This window comes from Cydia splendana, chromosome 13, assembly GCF_910591565.1.
Source record: "Cydia splendana chromosome 13, ilCydSple1.2, whole genome shotgun sequence".
NCBI classification, from domain to species: domain Eukaryota; kingdom Metazoa; phylum Arthropoda; class Insecta; order Lepidoptera; family Tortricidae; genus Cydia; species Cydia splendana.
Window position 1 is genome coordinate 710,129 of NC_085972.1, and position 27,586 is coordinate 737,714.

The 27,586-nt window shown below is 37.8% G+C and overlaps 1 protein-coding gene and 1 long non-coding RNA gene across 2 annotated transcripts in view; both read right to left on the bottom strand.

Annotated features, from left to right (window-relative positions):
- Positions 1-887: 887 nt before the first annotated feature.
- Positions 888-27,586, bottom strand: part of LOC134796421 (5-hydroxytryptamine receptor) — a 164,659-nt gene continuing 137,960 nt past the window's right edge. Inside the window, exons 4-6 of the mRNA XM_063768625.1 lie at positions 17,750-17,883; positions 2,525-2,634; positions 888-2,123 (exon numbers count right to left, since the gene is read on the bottom strand). Of these exons, the coding sequence (XP_063624695.1) occupies positions 1,205-2,123; positions 2,525-2,634; positions 17,750-17,883 (1,163 nt within the window). The 3' untranslated portion in view covers positions 888-1,204. The remainder of the gene's footprint in view (positions 2,124-2,524; positions 2,635-17,749; positions 17,884-27,586) is intronic.
- LOC134795953 (uncharacterized) lies at positions 4,874-5,626 on the bottom strand. Its single transcript, XR_010144883.1, has 2 exons — positions 5,213-5,626; positions 4,874-4,939 (listed from the first exon to the last, which is right to left on the bottom strand). It is a non-coding gene; the product is annotated as an uncharacterized LOC134795953 (long non-coding RNA).

Below are 27,586 nucleotides of genomic sequence, written 5' to 3' on the forward strand. Positions count from 1 at the left end.
ATCACTCTTCCATATTAGTGTGACAGTGACAGTAAAGTTGCGTTTCGATGGCTACGGAGCGTAAGCGATTGGCATCTTGGCTACGCGGCCTGAGCCGCAAGCAGAGCTCCGAAGCGTCGCACTAATTTGGTGGGTCAGCTGATCGTCTGTGTTATTCTATTATTCAAAATAATAATGTGGTACAGTCGACGTCAAAGATATCTTTACATTTTTCGCCTTATTACAAAGGAGTAAGGTGCAAAAGTGTAAACATATCTTTGACCTCGACTGTACCTCAGTCTTTTAAGATATAAATAATTATGTTTCATAATTCGTTTCGTACCTACAGAGAGGATTGTAACATAATGGGTTAATGACTAACTTACTGTAATACAATATGTTATAGTCCGACAAGAAATTGTAGAAAATGATTGAGGGCGCCACATCCTACGTAACTGTCACATTTTTGACGTAAAATGCTTAAACATGGCAACTATTTAGTATGGAATTTGTTTTAGTTCCATTTTATTTAATCTCTACTATTTTATGTCGCACTATGTAGATTATTTTAGACGGCATTTCTGCACTGCGGCGTTCCATTTTTTAAAAGCATATTAGGCTCGATATTTTCTTCTTAACCTCATAAATTGGGACACGTTTTCTCTGCCCAGCCTCTGCCAAAGGCCCTAAAACTGAATTCTAAACTCGTCAAGCTGATGCGGAAGCTAATTTCACATTCGTGTTCAATTTCACTTCGATCAACAGTAATTGTACCAAACTGGCGCTTTGACGGGCGCCCAACTTTTGTGTACCAACTTCCCGCGCCTAACTTTTAATGTAAGAACCATTGCTTTCCGCACTCGAGCACAAAATTGGTATCTGAAAACCAGGGGAATGAAAGTCTTCGCTGCGATATAATTTATTATATTTATTCAGTAATGTCACTTGAAACAACTCAGGAGCGAGCGGCGGCAATGCCCTGGACTCTCGAGCATCGCCGTCGCGGCTTACAATGTTATAGACTATGATAACGGTTTAAAAAAACAATATATTCAACATCCTCTATCGTATGCATGTACTGATATATTTACAAACTTCTATGCTTATTTACACTAACTAACAACGTTTAATATATTTGAAATATCGTACACGGAGAATATTATAGTCCATTTTCTAACAGCCGGCACCCTTCGGCTTAATTATATACATAGTAGGGGCATTTTCGTTAGAATTTTTTATTGCGGCCTCGACGGTGGGTGCCGAATAGGATTCGAGCGAAGGCCTGGCGGAAATCGGGGCTGAAAATTGTGTAGATAACCGGGTTGAGCGTCGAGTTGAAGTAGCCGAGCCAGAGGAAGAAGCTGGCCAAGTAATCACTGATCACGCAAGAAGAACAAATAGGCATCACTAACGCCATGATGAAGAAAGGTAGCCAGCAAAACACGAATGCCCCTGTTATGATCGCGAGCGTCTTAGCTGCTTTCCTCTCTCTCTTCGCTTCTAGTGACTCCTTCTTTTCTCTATGCGAGGGAGCGGGAACGATAGCGCGCTCCGCTTTCGACCCATTCGTTGCGGTCGAGGAAGACTTCTCAGGCGAAACGGAAGGCGCTTTTTCGTTGATCGTGAACGCAGTTGTGCGAGGTTCCTCGTCCAAGGTATCTACAGTGGAAGTGCTTTGGCCTTCAGTGAGGAGAAGCGAAGCGGCTAGCGCTTCAGTCCGCGTGCGTTGATTGCACTTTTTTAAGTTGAGGAACCTTTTCTTTACAAAGCGCCTGTCTCTGGCGGATTGTACTGGTCTACCAGGAGTCGTAGTGCCGTCAGCTGACGTCGGACGAGGGGGTGGCGGTTCAGTCCTCCTTCTGATTCGTCGTCGGGCTGTTTGGAAGATCTTCCAATAAAGGATAAGGATGACGGCAAGCGGTACGTAGAAGGTGGACATTGTGGCGAAGATTTGGTAGGCTAGGTCTTGGCTGACGAGGCACTTCTGCTGCTGGGTGATGCGGGCAAGGTAGTCGGGGTCCTTCCAGCCGAGCTGCGGGGCGAGAGAGACCACGAGCGCGGCGCCCCACACCAGCACGATCATCGTGAAGATGCGCCGCTCGTTGCGGTTGTGCATGTAGTCGACATCCGTCACAGCCCAGTACCTGATAACAAAACGGATATTGAATGTAAGTATACGGAAGATTAAATAAGGTAAACACAGAAAAAAGTGAGATGACAAGCGACGAAGAGCGAAAATATGTACCTACTACGATTCCTAATATTGAAAATCATGGCGTCAGTGTATCCGCTTTAATGATAGCTGTGTCTTTATGAAAAGGGTTTCAAGTCTCGCGCAGCTCAGATGATAAAGGGTACAAAGTGTTTTATGGTACCTACCACCTTTTTGACCTACGCTGCTCAAAACATGTACCCTTTTTCACTAAAGCCACAATTAAATACTAGGTGATAAATGATTTTATTATTGGAGAAAACGAGGGGAGGCCTTGGCCCAGCAGTGGGACACCAAAGTAGGCTAAAAAAAGAAAGTTGTAAAGAACTTTACCTATCAGTAGCTATAGCGACGAGGTGAAGAATGGAAGCGGAGCTGCAGAGGACGTCGCTGGAGGTCCACATGTCGCACAGCTCGGGGCCCAGGATCCAGCCCTGGCTTACCTGGCAACATAACAATCATTACTGTCATAAATGTATTAAACTAGTGGTTGTGTGTGCTGTAGAACTTGGGAGCTCTTATGAAGTATTGAACAGAACCAGGACTGCTTAAAATCTTCTTATGATACTAGAGAAATTTTAGATATTCTACCTACACAATTGGTACCTAAATAAGGGAGTTTACCGTTTTATTTTTTAAATCCAACCTTGGGCACCAAAGGCTTTTGATTTTTTTTTAATTCCCCATTTTTTATCAACATAATAATGTCCGTGGCGTGGCCCGTTCTTAGAATTGATAATTTCATGATGTGGCAATTATTTTATGAAATGGGTCGGTTCATAAAATAATATGAAAAAGTCAAACCTCACCTAACCTCATGATAAAGTAATCAATTCTAAAATGGCATTTCATGTAGTAATAAAAATCTACGGTGACGACGACATTTGAATACAAGCTTCAAAAAAAAAAGTCAATGCAGTCAGTACACCTAGTGTTAATTTCATTCAATAGCGTGACGCGTTTGCGTTAAGAGTCCTTACTCCTACAGACGAGCGTATTTTGCAAAATGCTTCCTTTTTCATTTAAGATTACGACGTAACTATTAGTATTTATTCAAAAACTGATAACGTACTTAAATAATCATTTCTTAAACTAGGGGCTGAAAACGTTCAAATTTTCATTTTCTCTTTTTGAACCTAAAATAAATGAGTTTTCTTAGGAGTCTTTTTCAAATTTTGCAGTGAGAAGGGTCGTTTCGGTTCTCAATTTTGCAGTAAACAAGAATCATTTGGTACATGAATGATTACAATTCAACTCACCATATCTTGTACGAGGGGCTGACATGCTTGAAAATCGAAGATTCATTTTAAAAAATTGATAAAAAACCTTCCGAGTTTTCTTCATTTTTTTGGTGAAAACAGGGTTACATTACATTTTTTTATCGCAAATTGGACTTATATTTTGCCCCAAAAATAATATTTTATCAAATTGTAACTTTATGTCTACTCATAAAAAAAAAATCATAACTATAGGACCTACCTAGCCGTAAATCTATATTTTTTTAAAGACGTATAAATCACGCTGCACCGACACCGCGCGCTCAGTCTCCGCCGAGTGCGCTTAGGGGACGGACCTGTGCTCGACCGTCAGGCGTTCGTTGCTTTCGTAACCATCGAGAGAGTTCCGAGAAGTGCTGTATACTATGATTAGAAAATCTTGATCCAAGGGTGTACATTTTTTACACCATATTTAATTTTAACAACCGACTCTCGCTTATGTGATAGATTTTCAGTGTTACTTGAATTCTGGTTAGGGTTTGCATTTTTATTATACCCGGACGACCTGGATGATGTCCAGGTTCTCATGATGGAGTCAGGAATGGTCACCGAACTCCTAATCTACTCATCATAACTCCATCGTGTTTGGGCTCAATAGATTTTCCTTGACGAACACCATCGATCTAGATGAGGTCCAGGTTCTCATGATGGAGTCAGGAGTTGGTCACCAGAACTCCTAATCTACTCATTAACACTCCATCGTGTTTGGGTTCAAATGATTTGCCCTGACGAGCACCATCTATCTAGATAAGGTCCAGGGTCATGAGACCCTTCTGGTGACCAACTTCTGACTCCATCATGAGATGGTCACCAGAAGTCCTAATTTACTCATCATAAGTCCATCGTGTTTGGGCTCAATCGATTTGCCTCGACGAGCACCATCTATCTAGATGAGGTCCAGGGTCATGAGACCCTTCTGGTGACCAACTCCTGACTCCATCATGAGATGGTCACCAGATGTTCTAATCTACTCATAATAACTCCATCGTGTTTGGGCTCAATAGATTTGCCCCAACGAGCACCATCGATCTAGATGAAGTCCAGGTTCTCATGATGGAGTCAGTAATGGTCACCGAACTCCTAATCTACTCATCATAACTCCATCCTGTTTGGGCTCAATAGATTTTCCTTGACGAACACCATCGATCTAGATGAGGTCCAGGTTCTCATGATGGAGTCAGGAGTTGGTCACCAGAACTCCTAATCTACTCATTATCACTCCATCGTGTTTGGGCTCAATCGATTTGCCTCGACGAGTACCATCTATCTAGATGAGGTCCAGGGTCATGAGACCCTTCTGGTGACCAGCTCCTGACTCCATCATGAGATGGTCACCAGATGTTCTAATCTACTCATCATAACTCCATCGTGTTTGGGCTCAATAGATTTGCCCCGACGAGCACCATTGATCTAGATGAAGTCCAGGTTCTCATGATGGAGTCAGGAGTTGGTCACCAGAAATCCTAATCTACTCATTATCACTCTATCGTGATTGGGCTCATTAGATTTGCCCTGACGAGCACCATCTATCTAGATGAGGTCCAGAGTCATGAGACTCTTCTGGTGACCAACTCCTGACTCCATTACGAGATGGGGTCAGGAGTTGGTCCCCAGAAGTCCTAATCTATTCATCATAACTCCATCGTGTTTGGGATCAATAGATTTGCCCCGACAAGCACCATCGATCTAGAATCTAGATGAAGTCCAGGTTTTCATGATGGAGTCGGGAGTTGGTCACCAGAACTCCTAATCTACTCATCATAACTCCATCGTGTTTGGGCTCAATAGATTTTCCTTGACGAGCACTATCGATCTAGATGCGGTTGATAGATTATTAATATTATTTTATTTTACATACATACTTACAAATAAAGCTTCATTTGCTTCCCACAAGGATCAAGTAAACCTTATAAATCAACTTCGTTCTAAATAAAAACCGGCCAAGTGCGAGTCGGACTCGCACACGAAGGGTTCCGTACCATTATCTATAAAAACGGTCACCCATCCAAGTACTGACCCCGCCCGAGCCCGACGTTGCTTAACTTCTATCAAAAATCACGTTTACAACAGTATGGGAGCCCCACTTAAATCTTTATTTTATTCTGTTTTAGTATTTGTTGTTATAGCGGCAACAGAAATACATCATCTGTGAAAATTTCAACTGTACATACATACAGATACAGCCTGGTGATTGACGGACGGACGGACGGACGGACAGCGGAGTCTTAGTAATAGGGTCCCGTTTTACCCTTTGGGTACGGAACCCTAAAAACGGAGATACTTCTGTTTTAGACATAAAATCGAACTTCAGAGAGTTCAGTAGTTGTTACTTGCAGGTACTCTCGAATTTATTGTCATTATACAGGGTGGCCATAAAATAAGTGCTTTTCCGCTGCTGGCAAGAAAATGGTTGCTGGAAAAAAAATTACCCTCCCATAGAAAATGGACTAGACAAAATGTATGAAACAGCCAAATTTTTTTTTCGCGATTTCGGGGTTGGTCCCATCGCGGTTCGCGGTTGCTTAGTTCAGTATAATCCCTAAACCTCCCTGGCAACGGGAATGCACTTATTTTTGGCCACCCTGTATATATTATTATTTAATATAACCTTATCTTTAAAACATTTAATTATTCAACTTCCTTGGTGAACTGACTTGAATAAGTTACTTGACTTCGTGGATGAACTTGTCACAATAATTCCATGACATACAGAGGTAAACAATCATTATTTTTTACTCGTCGTTGGTTATATATTATCTCATCACAAGTACTCTATTGACTACTACCATGCTTATAAAATAAAATACAGAGTGCCAATATAACGTTAAAATAAATTTACTTGCAAATTAAATTGAAAAGTATCAAAATTATTCTTGTCTGCGTTGAAACGCGCTTAGCTTTGCCGGCGCTCGCGTACCGAGCGCTAACGCCATCTATCGAGTGTTATTTCGCAAAATCGGTGAACGCTCTAAGGAATAAGGGCTCTTAAGTGTAATTTTGTATGGGATGGATTTTGAGTTTTCAAAACGTCCCGCTTGGCGCGCTGTTCAAAATCCCATACAAAAATAGACATAACGTAAACGAAAACGTTCGTTACGCTATCAAATAAAATTGACACTAGGGGTTCTGAGTGTTAGCCGATTGAAACTGGATAAATTACTGATGAGGTTTTAACGTATGTGTAACATGTTTACATTACTAAAGTTAAACCCAAAGCCAAGCTTTATGTAGGTACAGAGAATAGTACCTAGAATATTAAGAGTAAACAGTATTCAGCGCCACCACGCATAAAAGCCGTAACAGCCATTGGAAAACACATCCAATTATTTTCCGTATTCTGGTGCTATAAATTTCAAATTAAAACTGATTTTCCAATCACAGTTACTGCGTTATGCGTGTTTGCATCAAATTCTCATAAAATTTGGCGGCTTCCTAGCCTAGTCAATAGTTACCCTGCCTACGAAGGGTATTTTAAATTTGTGTGCCTATCACAAATATCTCATTTTGTTCCTGAGTAATGTATATTCTCCATGTACCTATGAACGTATTTATATATAAATACTATATAATTTATATATGTACAAAGTGTTACAAAAATTGTGGGGGTTGCGTTTGAGGGCATATTCGGTATCGAGTTCAGATTAGGAAAAAAGTGTTTTTTTTATTCTATGTGTCTGTTCGTCTTAATCGCCAAACTTCCATATAAAGGCCAAAAACTTTTCGCGTCAAAAAATGTTTCTTCTACTTTTATCAGTAGGTCTAGGTAGGTCGGATCTCCATATTTTTGTTACACCTTGGACATATCACTATAAATCGTCGTCTAATACCCACAACATACCTAATCCTTATTGAGCTTACTGCTGTGGGACAAGGTCGATCTGTGTAAAATTATCCTATAATACAAGTATTTATTTATTTCAACATATTCCGACCAAAACATTACAGCGCGCAAGAAAGCATTTTAAAATATCGTATCGTAATAGCATGCAATATGAACGCCAGCGTCGCGTCGCTAGCATGCATTGAATGCATTGAATAGATATTGCATTACTGGCATGCCAGCTGGCCAGTCGAGTGGAAAACTCGGTTTTGAGCGTACAGGCGTATTCAGTTCAAAATGTGATATTGGTTTCATAGTACGTCGTACAGGGCCCTGCCGAGCTTTCGTCGAGAGGCTGCAGTATATGGGGTTCTTCAAAAAAAGGTATACAGGATACAGTGTAGGTACCTATTTATACTGAAAAAAAAAACAGTCAGCGACAAAAACGTCAGTTTTAGATTCCTATTCAGTGCAAATATTCTTAAGGGGACATTCGGATGGCAACTACGTTACTGTTGCGACATTGCGGCCTTGATACGGGCACTGTCACTGTTAATTTGACTATGGACTGAAAGTTCTAATCGTAGCAGTATTGCGGGTACGAATGTCACTCATACTCACTCACAAGTAGGTCTCGGCGGTGGTGGCATAGTAAAATTTTTCGAGGCGACTAAAGCATAGTGTTCTAAATTCTTGCGGAACCCCTGCAGGGGTGTCGCGGAACCCTAGGGTACCGCGGAACACACTTAGAGTATGGCTGGATTAGGGCACCAGTAAAGCCAAAAATTAAAAAAAAACCGTTCAAGTGCGAGTCGGACTCGCGCACGAAGGGTTCCGTACCATTACGCAAAAAACGGCAACGAAATCACGATTGTTGTATGGGAGCCCCACTTATATATTTATTATATTCTGTTTTTAGTATTTGTTGTTATAGCGGCAACAGAAATACATAATCTGTGAAAATTTCAACTGCCTAGCTATCACGGTTTATGAGACAGCCTGGTGACAGACAGACAGACAGACGGACAGCGGAGTCTTAGTAATAGGGACCCGTTTTTACCCTTTGGGTACGGAACCCTAAAAAATAAGCTCTCCATTCAGAATAATCATTTTAAAACAATTAATAGATCTAGAAACGATATGGATTAGATGTGTTAGTGTCAAAAGTGACGTTTTTGTTTGAAGTAATGTCACATTTGACACTGACACATCTAATCCATATCGTTTCTAGATCTATTAATTGACGTATCTTAAAGTTCGAATCGGGCCGTATATCAAATCTGCATACCCGTCGTGCCTAAGATAAAACTGAACATGTATGATAAACGGACTGAACGAATGAAACGTATACTGGACAGGCCAATCTGTGCCATTCGTGCCATCCATTGACAGCATTGCCCGCTAGGCACGATTGTTAGGCAGAACTGACGGGGAAATTTATGTGTGTGGCTAGCACATGTCTGCCTTTTGCGACTCACTCGCATCATCGCGTCGCATGAAAATAAGATACTTTACAGATGTAGTGTATAATTATTTTCCATCGTATTTTCACGGAAACGTACCGAACGTGTCTTGCCATTTCAGTCAGTCTCGGTACAAAAGGTGCTGAGGCTGACTGAAGAAATATGACAAAATACGAATTATAACACTACATCTTATACTGTCAAATGTGCCTACTTTGCTCAAAATTCGAAATTTAATTTTAATTATAAAATGAAATTTAAAGTATTCCATCATTACTATCATGTTGTAACACCTAAATGAGGTTGTGCTATAGCTGTAATATATGTATAAACAAAGCATCTAATAGGCCCCTGAATATGCTTCCCGATAGCTATTCGGGCGGAAAACTCGGTCGATACAGGGTGAAGCCAGAGGCGTTATGTTTGCTTGTCCACTTAACACCCTAAACCCTTGTATACATGTCACGTCGTATACATGACGACGATGACTTTCAAGATTAAACAAATAGTCATTATCATTAATGAATTGGTGTGCTAATAACATACAAGGTCAATTATGGCTAATTCCGTCATGTATGCTATTCCGCCCATTTCGTCCACTAGCGTTTTTCTCAAACAACGAATAACATTTATAGTTTCGTCGACAAAGCACCGATTGCTTTTAGTTTCAGCAATCAAAATCAAATGTTTTTTTTCCTACGAATGAAAATCAAAGAAATATACGCTCGTAGACGGAATAGTCCCTATGATGGAATTAGGCACAATTCCTGCCTTTTCTAAATTTTGTAAAATTTCGTGAAAATATAACACATTTGGGATTCGTTTTTAACGCAGATCTACCTCTTTTGTATGTTACCCTCGTACCCTCGCCACTTAGGTTGGCGCCTATTATATTTTATATTTAGAATAGCTCTCTTTTTTTATAGAAAGAAAAGGGTTCTTTGAATATAGCTTCAAAGTGGGTATTTCTATTTTCTATTAGGGTAGACCGAGGCCAATCGGATCATAGGGCGAATTGGATCATAAATTGCTCATTACTGGCGTCGCAGGCTAAAAAGCGGTGTTATTTTAGTGCGCTCATCTCAATGCACTATTTCAAATATCACCGGATTTTTCTTCTTGATCCAATTCACCTTTTGATCCATTTGGCATCGGTCTACCCTACTTCTATAATAATCACAAAATCTCCTAAACCTAATAACCAAACAAAATCATATAAATAAACCAGTGAGTCAATCAGTCGTAAAACTCGGTCGACACGGGGTAGCCCGAGGCGTTGTTTGCTTGTCCACTTAAGTTCACCCTAATATCGTCGCCCACACTGTTAACTGACAGTTCGTAAACCTTATTATATAAGGCATAAGGTCCACAGTGGACAGTTAAGAGTGTTAATGTTTGTAGGCAACGTGTCACTGACATGTACAAACTAAAATTAAAGGTAAATCAGCTTAAAATGTAATTAAATTGATATACGGAGGCAAAGGACATTGTGTTAAATTGTAGTGAAACAAATAATAGGTAGGTACAAAATTAGTTACACGAGTAACTTTAGTTACCCACAAATAGTGGGGAAGCATGTGTAGTGAATATTTACTTTCGTCTCAAGAGATGTCGCTTTGCACGATTGTTCCTTGGGTCAAAAAAAGCTGGTTTAGCCCGGTAGCCACGACGTCGCGCTGTGACTACCCCCGACTAGAGAGAAGGGAAGGTAGATATCGGAGTTTCTGCATCTATTTCCATTACAAATTACATACATTAATATCAACTATCCTAACATGCCAATCAGGCGATCGGTTGGAAAACACACTAGATCGATATTGAAAGCCAGAGGCGTTAATGCTTGCTCGACCACTTAAGCTCACTCTAAACCCTTGTCCACAACGTGTCATGTACAGTCAACACCGATAGTAGCGGACGAAACAACTCGCCAACAGTCTGCCACCCTTGATAACTTTTCAAATATATCTCTACAGTTCGCGTTCAAAAGTATAATTATGTTACATTCTAATAAAATTGTTCTGCATTATATATAGATATAGATAACAAACTATGTAGATAGATAACTACGCGTCAAAAGTATCTACTTCTCATAAATATTGTAATATTAATTCTAAGACAACACTGCTTATTCTTATGGGGAATAGGGGTAATGTGAACAAAAATAATTTAATTAAATACTTTGAACATATAGTAGTAAGTTTAGCATAATTGACACTAACAATTTTGTTAGTAAATACCATATGCCTATGGTGTTTTTGACTAAAGGCAAGTGTTGCCTTTCAAATTATTACAAAAGACAAATAGCTTTATCGCTATCATATTTACTTGACATTTCTGCCAAGAATTTGGCAGACAATTCTGCTCCTATTGAGCAGCCCAGTATGAACATGGAATTGGTTCCAGTCATAACCAATGATTTAATAGATTTAAACTAGCTGTTAAGACAAAAGATTCTGTCTCTGGCAATTTAGTTTTAAATAAATATCGACGCTGGAAAGGAGAAATTGGATAAGCGACACGCAGCTAACTTTACGGGGGAGCCAAAAAACTGCAACCCTTTCTAAAAAAAAATCATTAAAATTCATTATGATGACCAATTTCTTAAATGAGAAACTTTATATGGTTATAGTGATGTATTCTACATTATCCTATTATTATTATTTTTACCTTCAAATGAGTTATTTTAGAATTTAGTGTCGCTTAAGCAAAATGATCGTATAAATAAATTTTGGTAAAATTATCTTACCAACATGTTTCACAAGAAATTAGTCAGGTAAAAAAGTCCAAGCTTAATTTGTCGTCAGAATTGATCGAGTAAAAACTATCTTATTGCAAAATATGCTTATTTTATAGTCAAGCAAAAAAGTATATACGTAAAATTTGACATGAAACAAATCAAGATAATTTATCTAATCACTTTTTAAGAAGCAATTTCAAACTCGATAAGTTGCTTATGCGACACATACAACCTATGATACATCTAGATTCTATGAGTTTTATAGTTATCGACCACAAGGAAAGGGTTGTCATACCTACGCATAATAAAAAATACCCTTTAAGGAATTTGTATACATAGCATTTTTTCAAATAAGAAGTTATGTAACGAGTCTTAAGATAACAAGTGCCAACTTAATTACAAGGTACCCGTAAGAATGGGAACTTTATATTTGAAACCAAAATAGGAAAAAATATTATCTCGTGTATAGCTTAAATTAAAATATGTAATGTTATTTTGTCTATTTATTTCCCTAACTTAGGATTTTCTGATAGTATGAAAAATAATAACAAAAAGAAAGTAAGTTAAAAATTTACTAGGTAACTTCCGACAAAATTTAGGTAAAATGGAATAAACGACAAAAGTTTTATATCTGAAGTTAAGTAAATGATCATAAACGCCAATAGTTCACATTTGACAGTCAAGTAAATTTATCTATATGACATTAAAACCTATTATTCGGCCAAGTAAAAATAGTTAACCGTCAGTGAAAGATTAGTTGTCATAAGGCAAAATTATCCAAGTTAAGGTTAAGCTGAACTGGCAAATAAGTAAAAAACTCTCAGGTTCATTACATTGAATAACTATTCATCTAATCTCCATTTTTCAAAAATTTGTTGAAAACAAAGTCGTTTAGTAGTTTAAATGTACCAGTGATTCTCCAAATCACCGACGGGATAAGCGACACTAAAGTCGTCAGATGTGTACGAAACCTAGTCCATTCGATGCAGAAAAATCTGGCGATTCCAACGATGTATATAACTTAATATCTCTGAAAATGTCGCTTATCCAATTTCTCCTTTCCAGCGTCGATATAATGAAAAATACTGCAAACATGGAAAGTATATCCACCTGGTGCATCAAAATATTCAATGTATTAGAGGAAAAAATTTACAGATAGAACTTTTTTTGAATGATTTTAATATTGATATTTTATGTCTTACTGAACATTGGTTAAATAATAATGAATTAATGCCCCAATTTAATAATCACCAGGCGGGAAGTTCGTTCACCAGACTTAGTTCCATACATGGTGGGTCATTAATTATATTAAATAGTCAGTTAAAATTTAAGGAACGTAAGGACATTGTATCCATGTCTGTTGAACGGACTATAGAACTAAGTGCAGTAGAATTAGAGCCGTTTATTGTTGTCTGTGTGTATAGGCCGCCATTAAGTAATTTTGAATTATTTGAAAACATAATGGAATCTGCCCTACTTAAAATATCATCTTCTAGTAAGAAATTGCTTATATGTGGCGACTTTAATGTAAATATTATGGAAAATTCAACAATGTCTTGTAGATTATTGAATCTTTTTAAATCTTGTAATCTCAACCACATGTTTATGGAGCCCACTAGAGTGACTATTAGTGCAACCTGTATAGGTAATATTTTTACAGATATGTTTCCTATTGCTAAAAAAGTTATCAGCAATTTAGAATCAGACCACTTAGGTCAATTAATGGTATTTGAGGCATTAAGGAAAAAATACCATGAGAAAACAAATAACTTTTGTACCAGTAACCTCGGACCGCGTGGAAAGAATGAAGCTAAGTTTAGTTCAGGCGCTACCCTTTTTGTCTTCCGATATGAGTCCTAATAGTATGTATAATTCATTCTTTCACACTTTTATGGATCATTATAATGCGATATTCACCTCAAAATCGGTCGTAGTTAGTGGTGCATCAGTTTTTAGTGAGTGGGCTACTGCGGACTTACATCAAAGAAGACGTGAACTGTATGCCTTATATGAGGAACGGCGGTTTAATCAGAGTGATGAATTTAAAGAACATGTGAAGGAGTATTCGAAGAAGTTTAAAGTAGATTGTCATATAGCTAAGCGAAATTATCTAAGTCAGAAAATAAAAAGTAGTTCCGACATTGTTAAAGCAACCTGGAAAGTTATAAATGTGGAGACTGGTCGCTCGAAACATACAATTAAAGAACTTAAACTAAACATTGATAACAAAATTATAGATTCCAATTTAGAAGTAGCTACAGAATTTGAAAAATTTTTCACCGAGGTACCAGTATCCACAACTAAGGATTTAAATTCATCACCCTCATCTGCTGTTACATTATTAAAACATAACGCTCCAGAGTGTTGTGGAGACCTTCATTTTGAACATGTTTGTACCTCAGATGTAATAAAGGCGTTTAAATCAATTAATGTCAAAAAAACTAATGACCTCTGGGGAGTCTCTGTCCATGCTGTCAAATCCTTAGTAGAAATAGTAGCGCCTGACTTGGTAGTTATATTTAACAACAGTGTTGATTGCGGCGAGTTTCCTGATCTAATGAAACATAGTAAAGTAATTCCTTTATTTAAATCTGGTAGCAGCTCTGACCCCACTAACTTTAGACCGATATCTGTGCTACCAACATTTAGCAAGATTTTTGAAAAATTAGTTCTTTCTCAATTAGTACGACATTTTAACGTTAATAATTTGATGCATAATAAGCAGTTTGGTTTTACACGGGGTCGCTCAACAACCGATGCTGGTGTTGAGCTAATTAAGCATATTTTCGATGCCTGGGAGGAGTCACGAGATGCTTTAGGTGTCTTCTGTGATTTATCTAAGGCCTTCGACTGTGTTTGTCATGAAACATTAATCAGGAAACTTCATTATTACGGAGTTAGAGGATCGGCACTGAATTTACTTAAGTCCTACTTAAATGGTAGAATACAAAGGGTCGATGTGAATGGACAGCGATCACCTGGGTCATTGGTCTCTATGGGTGTACCACAGGGGTCAATATTGGGGCCTTTCCTGTTCCTTATCTACATAAATGACTTGCCATTCCTTGTTAAGACCCACCATGATATAGTATTGTTTGCAGACGACACCTCACTTATTTTCAAAGTCAAACGACAGCAACAAGCTTACAATGATGTAAACAATGCTATTTCAAAAGTAGTAAATTGGTTCAATGTTAATAATTTACTGTTAAATGAGAAAAACACTAAATGTATTAAGTTTGTCACTAGTAGTAACGTAAGGCATGTGCAAACAAGTGTCATTGTGAAGGATGAGGAATTGGAATTAGTTGATAGTACAGTTTTTCTTGGTATAACTTTAGATTCTAAACTCCAGTGGGGTCCCCATATTGCTACTCTTTCGAATAGACTGAGCTCTGCAGCTTTTGCAGTGAGCAAAATCCGTCAGTTAACTGATGTGAAAACAGCTCGATTAGTATATTTTAGTTACTTCCATAGCATTATGGCATATGGTATTTTACTGTGGGGCGGTGCTTCAGAGATAAATACCATTTTTGTTCTGCAGAAGAGGGCTATTCGAGCAATATACAAAATGAACCATAGAGACTCACTTAGAGATAAATTTAAGGAAATTGACATAATGACAGTGCACTGTCAATACATTTATGAGAATATTCTGTATGTATATAAAAATATTGTAAATTTTAGGAAAAATTGTGAAATTCATAATATTAATACTAGAAATAAACATAAGCTCGCAGTGCCCTTCACTCGGCTCCATAAAATTAAAAAATCATTCATGGGTAATTGTGTAAGATTTTATAATAAACTTCCAAACCATATTACTGAATGATCTATTAATAAATTTAAGAATTATGTAAAGCGTAAACTTATTTCTAAAGCTTATTATACCACACAAGACTACATGAATGATATTACAACGTGGGATTAATTGTTATTCGAAATGATTATTTATTTATTAGGTATATTTGATTATTGATGAGGAAATGGATATTCCGATGTAATACTATCTACTTCTTTTGTTACTTATGCTTTTTTTGACATTTAGATTTTATTCTAGAAATTCTAGACTAGTATTTTTTTATACAATCTTTTCAATGTTTGACGATCCTTTTGTGAAATTTTCAGTGTTAAATTTGATATGTATAATAATCCAATTTTATTATGGAATAATATTAACTAAAAAAACCAAAATATTACTTTGCTAATCCGCGAAAAGATAACGTGCTAGTCAATCAGTGCTAACCCGTTATACTTACTTGCGTATTTTTACATGCAATTAATATTCCCACCCTCCCACCGCAAAAATAAATACGCAAATAAATATAACAAACCACCACCAAAAGAATAAACCTCGACACGTGTTTCGCCTCTCTACGAGGCATCCTCAGGAGTTGTTAACGGTCTGACGCCCGGCAACGGAAACCGGAGCCGTTCCGTTGCCGGGCGTCAGACCGTCAACAACTCCTGAGGATGCCTCGTAGAGAGGCGAAACACGTGTCGAGGTTTATTCTTTTGGTGGTGGTTTGTTATATTTATTTGCGTATTTATTTTTGCGGTGGGAGGGTGGGAATATTAATTGCATGTAAAAATACGCAAGTAAGTATAACGGGTTAGCACTGATTGACTAGCACGTTATCTTTTCGCGGATTAGCAAAGTAATATTTTGGTTTTAATTAGTATGGATTTCCGCAAAGTAACGCCTGATTCTATTCACTAATAATATTAACATCAATAAATTGCTCTGATAATTAGATTAAGATTAATTACGATTCATAAGAGCTTGTTGCTAGGCCTACATGAATAAAGTAAATTTTGTTTGTTTGTTTGTTTATTATAACAAAAAAGACATAATATCTCTTTCGGAAGATCTTTGGTAAACTGTTTGAATATGGTAGCACCTACCTACTTTTTACGCGTAGTCTGATCTGCTGGTTTTGATCCCAACTACAATGTTTTAATCAAAACCAAATGCAATTAAACATTGCGCTTAAAAGAAACTCAATAAAAGACTCGACTCTGGACTTAAAAGACTCGGATTTTCCTTTTAGTGCCGCGTCAGGTAGAAACAAGTCGAGTTCTTCAAATGTTGACTCAAAAGATTCGACTTCCTACTAAGACTGAATAATGCTGTATATGTCGTAGTCAGATCGTATAATCCGCCGTATTACATTACGGCTAGCCGTTATCAAAAACAGGGGCGTTTTGAAATGCGGCGGTTCGACGATTAGCCGGATTGTCATTGCGATACGTTCTTCAATAAGGCGGCCAACGTTTAGCCGCATCGTACTACTATTTTAGATTGTAGAGTGACCAGTTCTTTCGGTCGCCTACGTAACCGGAGTTTGACAATGTTTGCAATTTAATTTATTTTTACCATGGTCCCACCGCACTACATGTGTTTCTTTTCCAAAACATTTCCTTCACAACTTAAATAGACGGAGCCCCGCAAGCGGGGCTCCTATTTCTGGGCGGTTTGCCCTTCGGGCATCTGAAGCTACCTAACGAACCTAACCTACTTACCTACCTACGCTTTTTTCCCCAAAGTGTAATGTTTTCACGGACGTCTCACTAAATCAATAGGTAGGTAGGTTAGGTTCGTTAGGTAGCTTCAGATGCCCGAAGGGCAAACCGCTCAGAAATAGGAGCCCCGCGAAGCGGGGCTCCGTCTAGTTAAGTTGCGAAAGAAATGTTTTTTGAAAAGAAACAGTCCGACGAACTCCAGATTTGATGGACACCCCAGCGTTTGTCAGGCAGCGCCACGGGTGTTAAAAATGGGAACTAAAAACTGTCAAAGCGGCGGCTAATGACTCGCTGTATTACATTACGGCTAGCCGTGTTGAAGAACGTATGGCGCCGAATACATTCCGGCGGATTCTCATTCAGCCGCATTCAATCCGGCTAATCGTTAAACCGCCGCATTTCAAAACGCCCCTGTTTTTGAAAACGGCTAGCCGTAATGTAATACGGCGGATTATACGATCCGACTGCGACATATACATTGGGACGTTTACCTTAAATGTCATATTTTCCAATGTATAATTTAGAAACCACAATAAATTGGCTACCGAATGGGCACCGCAGATTAGCCGGGGCAGAGGCAGACAAAAAAAGAGATGGCGAGATGACCTCGACGCTTTTTTCAGCGACCAGCGGGAGCATGAACCAAACCGTGATGAGTGGCAGAAGAAAGGGGAGGTCTTTGACCCAATTAAAAAAAGGCTAATGCTATTAAAAAAAACTAATAATATTACTACTCACTTCATATACAGCTCCCAGCGGCATCACCAGACACGCCACCATCAAATCGGCTACGGCGAGCGACGCGACCAGATAGTTGGCCACATTCTGGAGGTTTCTCTCGATTATTATTGCTGCTATCACGAACACGTTACCTGGAAACAAATTTCATTTCATTTATTTACTATTTATAAAGCATTACAGTCTTATATCTAAGACACTGTGAAAACACTCAACTCCCTTTTATCCGTCATCTCACAAAATCTTAATCATTCTTTACCGTCCATCGCCAGTATCTAAAAACTGTAAATAATAAGTTATATAATTCAAGGTCATATTACCCTGCCTTAACCGTTTATTTTACGTGCAACGTCGAGCATTTATATAAACGTATTGCGTTTGGCTGAAATGGGACCTCGGCTTAGGCCGGTCGGGCGTGTAGGGACAGGGTACCAAACCGTAGTAACCGTACTCAACGCTTTCCATACATTACTGAGACGCGCCAACCGACCATGCGAAGAGCTAAGGCGTAAGGCATACTTATCACATGTTTAATGGAAAAATAACATTTGTTTTTTTTTGTTGATAGCTACAAGCTAACGGCCAAACAATACGGTTTCTTGGACATGAAAAGTTTATTTCAAATTCAAACGTTATTGCTGCCGCATTGAAGCAGGCACTGTTACTGTCAATTTCTTTGACAAAATGAGTGACTGTCTGAACGTTCTAATCGCGGCGGTAATGTAGCAGTATCACTATCATATTATCAAAGAAAGTGGCAGAAACATCGGCCGCGTTAATGACGAAGTCGTATTGAAGCAACAGTAATGCAGGCGCCTTTGCCATCCAAATGTCCCCTTTTTATAAATAATTAACTCTCTGGATAAATGCCTGAAGGGGGTGTGGTTATTTTCGAAGCAAAAAGCTTTATGATTTTTAAACACACTCGCAATGCCTGGAAAGCTTTTAATCGAGCGCTGGTAATTAAACTTTTAGGCTCATTAATTTCACCGTTCCGGTAATTTCAGTGACATTCTCATTGCAACTATCGAGTCTACATTTCAGGGGAACCAGTTATTGTGCCTTTATTTAACCTCTAGCCGCCCAGAGACCCATAAAAAGGCTCTAATTTGAATCTTTGTTTTGACAAATCAAAATTGCATTTTTCTTGGCAAGTTCTGACGTCTGGGCGGCTAGAGTGATGTATTTTCATTGCTGAGAGTTCTTAGTAAATCAAGGTTTCATGGAGGACCTGGAACCATTATTATTTTATTATGTTATTCATGGCGATCGAGATATACCACCGTCACCGTCACAACAAGTCACACTTCTATTTCACAATGGCTGACCACGCTCTTCTGACAGCTAAAACGTGGAGATATTTTTGACGCAGTGCCCGCGGGACTTTATAAAGGCGAATGGATTTGATCGGGCGTGACGCTCTGACGATATCCGACGATACGTGACCGGCGAATGGGCCCGAACTGAGTTGGTCATCACCATTCACATACAGTGTGTTACCGGCCATCGGGCTTTTATTAAAACTGGTAATAATAATCCATTAGCAGTTGTTTGCGTGTATTAGCAAATCAATTAAATTTTCAAAATTCGCACACGCAATGTAGTGGGTGTACTGCGTAACTGTCGTTACTCATATCGCTAACGCACGTAGTACAAGGCATGTCGTGGTACGAGGGTAAAAAACTGAGACAACTATCGTAAAATTGTTGTCGTCCTTATCATTGGGTTCATGTATGGAGGTTTTAATACATTAATTAAAGAGTTTTTTGTCAACTTTGACATGACAATTTCAAAAGTCGTCAACACGTCGGGTGTCAAAACAAACCAAAAAATATTAGAAACACTGGTATTAGCTTTTCTTTAAAATGGGTTACAATGCTCGAGAGTTGTTTACAACTCGATACAAGTGGAACTGCAGCTCAAGGCTTAAGGCTTTATAGGAAACACTTCCCAAATTGACGACATCAACACAATGCTCGATTGATAACAGCGGCTTTTCAGCGAGTTCGTGAGAATAGGCCAATCGCCCCTGGTCAGCCTGAAAGGGCCATGCACGTGATGCACGGGATCATGCCAGTGCAAGTTGAGGAAAGGATTCTCGAGCACTTCAGACAGGTACCAAACCAACGTCAAGTACTCGTATTATGTGGGGTTAATGTATTATTTTATTAAAATGTGGGGTTTGTATTTAAGTTTAATTTAGTTGGTAGTAAAGTCTTTATCAATGAGACCAGAGTGGCTTTAATTTGGTGTAGTTATCTTAAGTGCATCTTGAAATAAACTTCGTAATAAACAAAGTATGAAGAGCTGTCATTAGCACTTACTTGTCAATGTACTGTGCTGTACATTGCGGGCAATTAAAATTTTGTTAGAAAGTTAACGAAGTCTGAAATTTAGTTTATTAATTAAATTAATTTCATGGTTACATTATAGATATACGATATTTTAACCTCCCTTAAAAAAAGCCCGGGTCCTGGTAACACTGTATATTATGTTAGTCGGTGGTCAGGAAAGAATGAGTTTCAAACTTTGAATGTAGCATTTAAATACGTTAGTACCTATACTCTAACTACATACTACAATATTAACTTCAAATTTCTTTGGCTACATTGCTGGTCTAGAGATCACATAACACCGGTGCCCGATTCGCTATTGGACAAGTAATCATAATAAAATGCCCGTACTTTAATCTGGCTTTAAAATTTCGTCGGCAAATGGGTCTGTCATTGTCATGTAATGAATGACGTATAATGGATTAACTTGCAAATTGAAATGTAAACTTTGGTGTTTATTATGCATAAGCGGAAAAATTGCTAATTAGCTAGGTATCATCATATTTAGCTTCTTTTTAATGTAACCTTGTGCCAATGTTCTTTACAATGTACATTTACACTCCGTTTCAATCTAATTACTTAATAAGAACCTTTTTTAATCCAAATAAAGTAGAATTTATTTCATTTAATTGAAGGGATGTTTACAAAAACAACATAACTGCTTAGAGCGGTTTACACTTTTTTAAGAACATTGTTAATCGTTTCAGGTGTCAACCAGTTGTGTGTAGTCAGTTATGTTGTTTTTGTAAACATCCCTTCAATTGCTTCCGAATAAACGAAATTCATCCCAATTTACATCACAAGTTTCAAATAAAAAATAAGAATTTTTTGTATTTCTTACGCAAATACGATACGTTTTACTATTGGGTGAAGACCTGAACACAAGAAGAATTAATTATGATAATGTCAAGTTGCCAAATCAGTTGGTTAACCTAATTTTAATTTTTAACAAGCAGAAACGTCTGCGAACGATGCTATTAGGCTTAGAATAAATTTAAAAGTGGAAAAATTACTGTCTTGGGTGAGACTTGAACTCACGGCCTCTGGATCGATACTCCAGCGCTCTGCCATCTGAGCCACCAAGACCTCATGCATACCCTGCAAATCTTTCCACCATATTGAAGCCCAGTTGAAATTGCAGTGGCAGTTGGTTAACCCTTTGAACGCTACGCCTATACTCACGTCATCGTGTACCTACCTTGTTGGAATGCACGAAGGTTGATATTGGGCTGAAGTTGTGCGTGTCAGATGACATATTTGTCAGTCAGTTGTCAAAGAGTTAAAGAACGAAAATAAGATTATTCAATTTATTCAGGATTGAATTGCTCAAAACTTTCCAAATAAATTGGTTTGACCTTATTACATTCTCAGAAACATTAAGTGTTTTAATTTATTTAAGAGGCGTATTCTGATTGTAAAGGTAATAAATTCGATCTTGATATGTTATGAATTGATCTGTCAGTTTTAAAAGTAACTTTTATGGTAACATTCCATTTCTGACCGCAGCTGCACTACTGGTACTGAACGCGTCGGTGTTATTGTCAATTTCCATAGTAAAATGAACGGTATTGCAGCTTGTCTTTGGAAATGGACTGTCACCTTTATGGTTGAATAGATCACCTTTGACACTGACAGGTTATATTCATAACAAATCCAGATCAAATTCTTATCCTGTTATTAGAATTAGAATACGCCTCCAAGTTTCAATTAAGAGAATACCTATTGAGATGAAAGTCCGAATCGGTTAATTTGTGCCATCGTGGCTTTGATCTTGAATTAACGATCTCTATTCAAATGGTAATCCTTATTATTAATGGTGAATGACTTTTTTTGTGTTTTTGTCGCACTTTTCATCATGGATCTCAATGCAACTTCTAAATTTAACTACGTTAATGAGTAATCCTGATCTTAATTATAGTTGGTCAAACCAAATTTATCAGTAAATAAGAACAAAAAAACTATACTCATCCTTTTCTTTTGGGTGCTAGTACTAAAGACAAAGATAGTATGATTCCCTCTGTCTATGTTTGAAATGTGACAGTCCTTTGACAAACTAATACTTAGATGTCAACTGCAGCTGCATTACTGTTGCAACGTAGTTGTTGTTGCCACACTGTATCTGTCAATTTCCTAGATAAAATGAATGACGGAATGAACGTCACTATTGTGACAGTAATTCGGCGGCGAATGTCACTCGTTTTATCAAGAAAATATACAGATACAGCGGCGGCAAGAACGACGACGCAGTAGTAACTAATACAGCTGCACATTCGACATCCGTAAGGTTAAGAACGCACTGCGATTAATTGAAATGAAATGAAATGAAATTTATTAATGTACCGTAAAATGGGGTAAGTAGGGTCAAAACTGAAATTCAAACCTCGATAACATTTTATTTTTACATATGAAAACTGAATGGTGTATATATAATAAGTGTTCCGGGCGTTTGTATTTTAGTTTTTATTTTATTTTGGGTAGTTCCATTTCATAACTTTGACGATAAAGAGGAAAACCCACCTCACCCCGCAGTCGCCTCTTTGAAAGTAAAACTCCGGAACTTTCTGCTAGATAAACAAAAATTGTAGCACTTAGGCAACCGTGCCAACAAATAAACATCACACACACTCATACACACACTCACACATACATACGACACATACGAAAGAAGATACATAGATATGTATAATATTGATTTTATTATTTATTAATTGTTGAATTCTGCCTTATAATTATTATTTATTAATTGTTGAATTCTTATGTTTTGGTTCTGCCACCATATACCTAGTTTTAGTTTTAGTTTTAGTCTTTTACCAGGCCTCACTGAAAATCAGCGTCACGTTGTGTGTCCTAGGATACACAACGTGACAAAAAGCTGAGTGGGGACCTTTTGGCACAAATATTTATGTAATTGAATCTTAGTTTTGTGTTATTTTATTTTGTGTTATTAATGATTATTTGTGCTAATAAACATTTCTTATTCTTATTCTTATTCTTATTCTTATTTGGGGTGAGAGGGGTTTTCATATAAAGGTGATTTTGGAAGATTGTTGGATCGATTTTTTTTTATTATGCGTTTTACTATAGCTCTACATTATTTTTGTAGCAGTAGCCTTAAAATCCCTTCTCACCCCCCTCTCAAACCTTCTCTCCCCATTCATAACCCAGCTCTCCCCGCGAAACCTACTCTCCCCGTTTTACGGTATGTTGAGAATGGGTTGCATAAGCGCATCATTTTAAATTTATTTATTTATGAAACCGCAATTTCAGTCTTTCCAGTGCGTGCGCTTATGAAGCTTGCCGTCCGTTACAATTTTTGCTGTTCTGAAACCTCATAAAATTAATCGCAATGCATTCTAAGCCTAAGTCACCTTTAGGTACATTATTGTATACATTTCAGATTTTTTATCTATTCTGTTGTGCTACGCAAAATATTATAAAATATTTTTTAAAGTCTGATGCGAATGCCACATCGTTTAACGAACACTTTGAAGTGAAATCCACTGAATCTTTTCAAAGCACATTTTTGATAATCCTCGCACAAACAAGATATTTCACAAAATCAACAGAAAGTTAAACATCCTCGACGTGGGTCGCAACTTTGTTAATATTTATTTATGTAAATATGGCGGGTCAAACGGCGAAGAGAGTTTAGGGGGCTGTTCGAAGTTTATAATCTTGTTGTTGATACGACACGAGGAAGAAAACAGTGGATAGAAAACTTGAATGAACTATAGAGGGCAGCCCAGGAGCCCCTGTTTATTGGCGCGAAGTGTAAATGTTAAGTTTAAGCTCCCACAATGCAGATAGAGCTTATAGAGGGCAGCACTTGCTTTGGCGTGAAGTGTCAATGTACATGCAGTTTATATTCTGAATCAGGTCACAATGGCCGACCCTCCAACGCCCCCTATAGTGCTCTGCGAACAAAAAGTGTGAAGGAAAGAGGCAGAGTGTTCATTTGATGTCAGAATGGAAATCTGAATTGGCCTCTAGGAGAATGGAGAGCACTGGTGAAAAAGAAGGGAGGCCACAATCGTCACGTCCCGTCCATGGGTGCGTAGCCAACTTGCAATATATCGTTAACGCCCCGTAGCGGACGAAACGCAACTGTAACTGTCGCACAAGCGAGGAAGAGTGATAGAGAGAGACGACTATGATACGCTACGGATCGTTAACGATTGGCACGTTGGCTAAGCGAGCGCCTTGGTGTCGTCAGTCGTGAGAATACGATCAAGAAGAAGAATACTCATGAGGGTAAATTTTGATTGCAAATATGGATTGACAGAGCGTATTTGGCGTACACCAATTAAATAAGCGCGAGCAAAGAAAATGACGTCTAAGAAAATAACCTAAGTACCTGCCTCAAAAGTGCTTTAAGTAGAAAGTGACATCCTTAGAAAGTGTCTTAAAAATTACTTCATAGAATATGATCGAGATGCACTGCGAGCTGTGTCACGTTCGTATCACATCAATCAAATAAATAAATAAATATTAGGGGACATCTTACACAGATCAAACCTAGCCCCAAACTAAGCAAAGCTTGTACTATGGGTACTAGGCGACGATATACATACTTGTATAGATAAATACATACTTATATACATAGAAAACAACCATGACTCAGGAACAAATATTAGTGTTCATCACACAAATAAATGCCCTTACTGGGATTCGAACCCAGGACCATCGGCTTAGCAGACAGGGTCACTATCCACTAGGCCAGACCGGTCGTCAAATTGAGAGTCGTCAAATAATCAAGTTGAGATTTTCAAATTTCGGATAGGATAAAATCCAACACATAGTTGGATTTTTTTTTGTATCGAGACTTTGATTAATTATATACATTTGGTGCTGATGAGATTTTGTCGTGATATACTTTGTTTCTTTTCCATAGGTACATATTATTATACTAACACGGCGTTGGAATATTGTTTTACCGTCTTATCCTATTGTTCTATAAAGAGTCTGTTGTCTGCTCGGTAACCCAATTCCAAGAACGTGGCGTAAGCCAGTCAGAATCAGAATGAGAAATATTTAATTTTAGTGTGTAAACTGTGTAGGTACAAGAAGTATAACTAGGTACATTTTTTGATAAGTATCAACAGTTTTACCCTTTTCGGGCATGGAATTTAACCATTCTTTTTTCCAGTTTGCCAAAAACCAATTTATTTTTGATGAATCAAATTCCGAAGAATTAAATTGCATCGAATTTCCGTTTCCGAATGGTTCAGGCGAGTTCTCGCCATAGCCACCCGTGACACGAATTGAGAATACCATCACAAAGTGTCAAAGTTAGCCTCCGTTTGACATATTAGGCGGAATCGAGTGCTACTGCTAGAGAGTCACAGATGACGATCACTAGATCGAACATATAAGAGCACAACACCTTGACCCTTGATTTGTAAATTAACCTTTACATCGATTAGTAAAAATTATATATTTCGAGTATAGTAAGACTTTATCAATCATTTATGCTAGTTGTACAAGAAGTCTTGCGTTTCCAAAAATGCTGCAAATTATTTATATTAAAGTTTTTAACCAATAATTTACTCAAACAATTTGAGTAATTACTGAATTATTCACCGTACAAAAGTGCAACTGGGTAAGTAATATGTTTGATTATATTATCCACAATAATTCATTTAATTTCATTGTATTTATTTGCATTAACCATGGTGCAATGGTTCAATGGGTAAACATCATAATATTGTATGCTTTTGTTGTCTTGTATAATTATTTATGATGCAATTAAGTGTTTTAGCTCCCTGCCTGTACTTACAAATCAAAAGTGCAACTGTATCTACTCGAAGGTTAGCTGGAAGATACCCATTCTAGGGGTTCGCATTTGTGCCTCTATTTATTTTCTATAAACTTTATGTGAACCTGTGTAGTTGTGTATAATACTACTTCTATGTTAACCGCGAGTTCATAAACACTTCATAATGCAGGATCTATGCGAGGTAGTCTACCGTCAGAGCTCTACGTAGATCAACTTGACCTAACTCTATCTAGAGCGGTTTACGGCGGCAAATGGATGGGTTCGCTTGATGTCGAATGCGAATATGATTCGATAGTGTTTGGCTTGGCGAATGCAATTCGGCGTTTCGGTCACTTGCAATTGAAAAAGGGTTTTTTGAGTAAACTGGGAATATTTTTCTTGGCCAGGTTAAAATAATGTAGGATGTTTTTAAGGATCGAACGTGTGAGATTCAAATGGTGTGCACCTAGATATTGTCGCGGTGCACTCGTGCTAAACCTGGTATAATAGTGTGGGACTGACTATAGTCTGTATCTTTAGGCATTTAATTTAAAAGTTGTGAAAATCTACCCTCAAATGGCTCCTTAAGCCAATTGAGGGTAGATGAAAACATTACATGATCAAATAATGTCGGTTAAAGTCAGGTCGTTCAGTGACAGATTCAGGCGGTTTTGTATTTGGTTGGTTAACCAATAAATGTTATAACTACCCGAAAATGTACGAATTGTTTGTTTACTTTTATTTAAAACATAAAGACACACTATAAATGAGGATGCAAAAAGCCTTAACTAAAAAAAGGTTCAGTCCTTTAGAAAACTTCAACAAACGAGGATATAGTGCTCTGGATATAGTGATTCAAGATTTTATGTCACATAAAACTTTGTCCTTTGTATTGAATGCTTTAAGGTTCAAGAAGACTCACTGATATTTTAACTGTGCAAAGACTTAAGAAACTTAGTTATAGTTATTTTTAAGTGGCAACAATCCAGTAGCTAAATATGGATCAGAGATGTTGCCAATATTCGCATCCGCATCCGCATCCGTGGAAAATCCGCATTGTTTTCAATATCCGCATCTGCATTCGTATCCGCATAAAAACGATGCGGAGCTCATGCGGATGCGGATGTGGACCAAGTCGGTAACAGGAACGTCTTAGCGGCGGCGTAAGGCTAGGTAATTTCGTCATTATATATAACGAAATCGTCTAGATCCCGAAAAGTCGGCCAAGTTACTGTTTATTAAATAAAACGCACCTATATTCTTGCTCAAATAGGTACTAAACGTTTCGTTTTTTTAAATAAAAATTTACTAAAAATGTAATATTTGACGTTTTTTAAGTACCAAATCTTGACATCCGCATCCGCATCCGCGGATGTGAGGCTTTAAATATCCGCATCCGCATCCGCGGATGTCAAATAATCTGCATCCGCAACATATATGAATTTAAGTAATTTTTGATCTTTGGACGTGGAGTCATAATCGAAGATTTTTAAGGGCAGAATGACGTGAATGTTTTACGAGACCTTAAAATTTAAATTCATAAGTTTCGAGATTTTATCAGGTATCTAGTTAATTTTAGACAAGTTAATTTTAAAACTTTAAGAAGTGAATCTGATGGGAAACAATTGTCCAAGAACGAGTTTAGATCACGGATAACTTTTGCTCTTAACATTGAATGCATAAAGAATTGCACTGCCATTTTAACTACACAAAGACAAGTTTCATCGATATTCTGCATTAACCGATTGC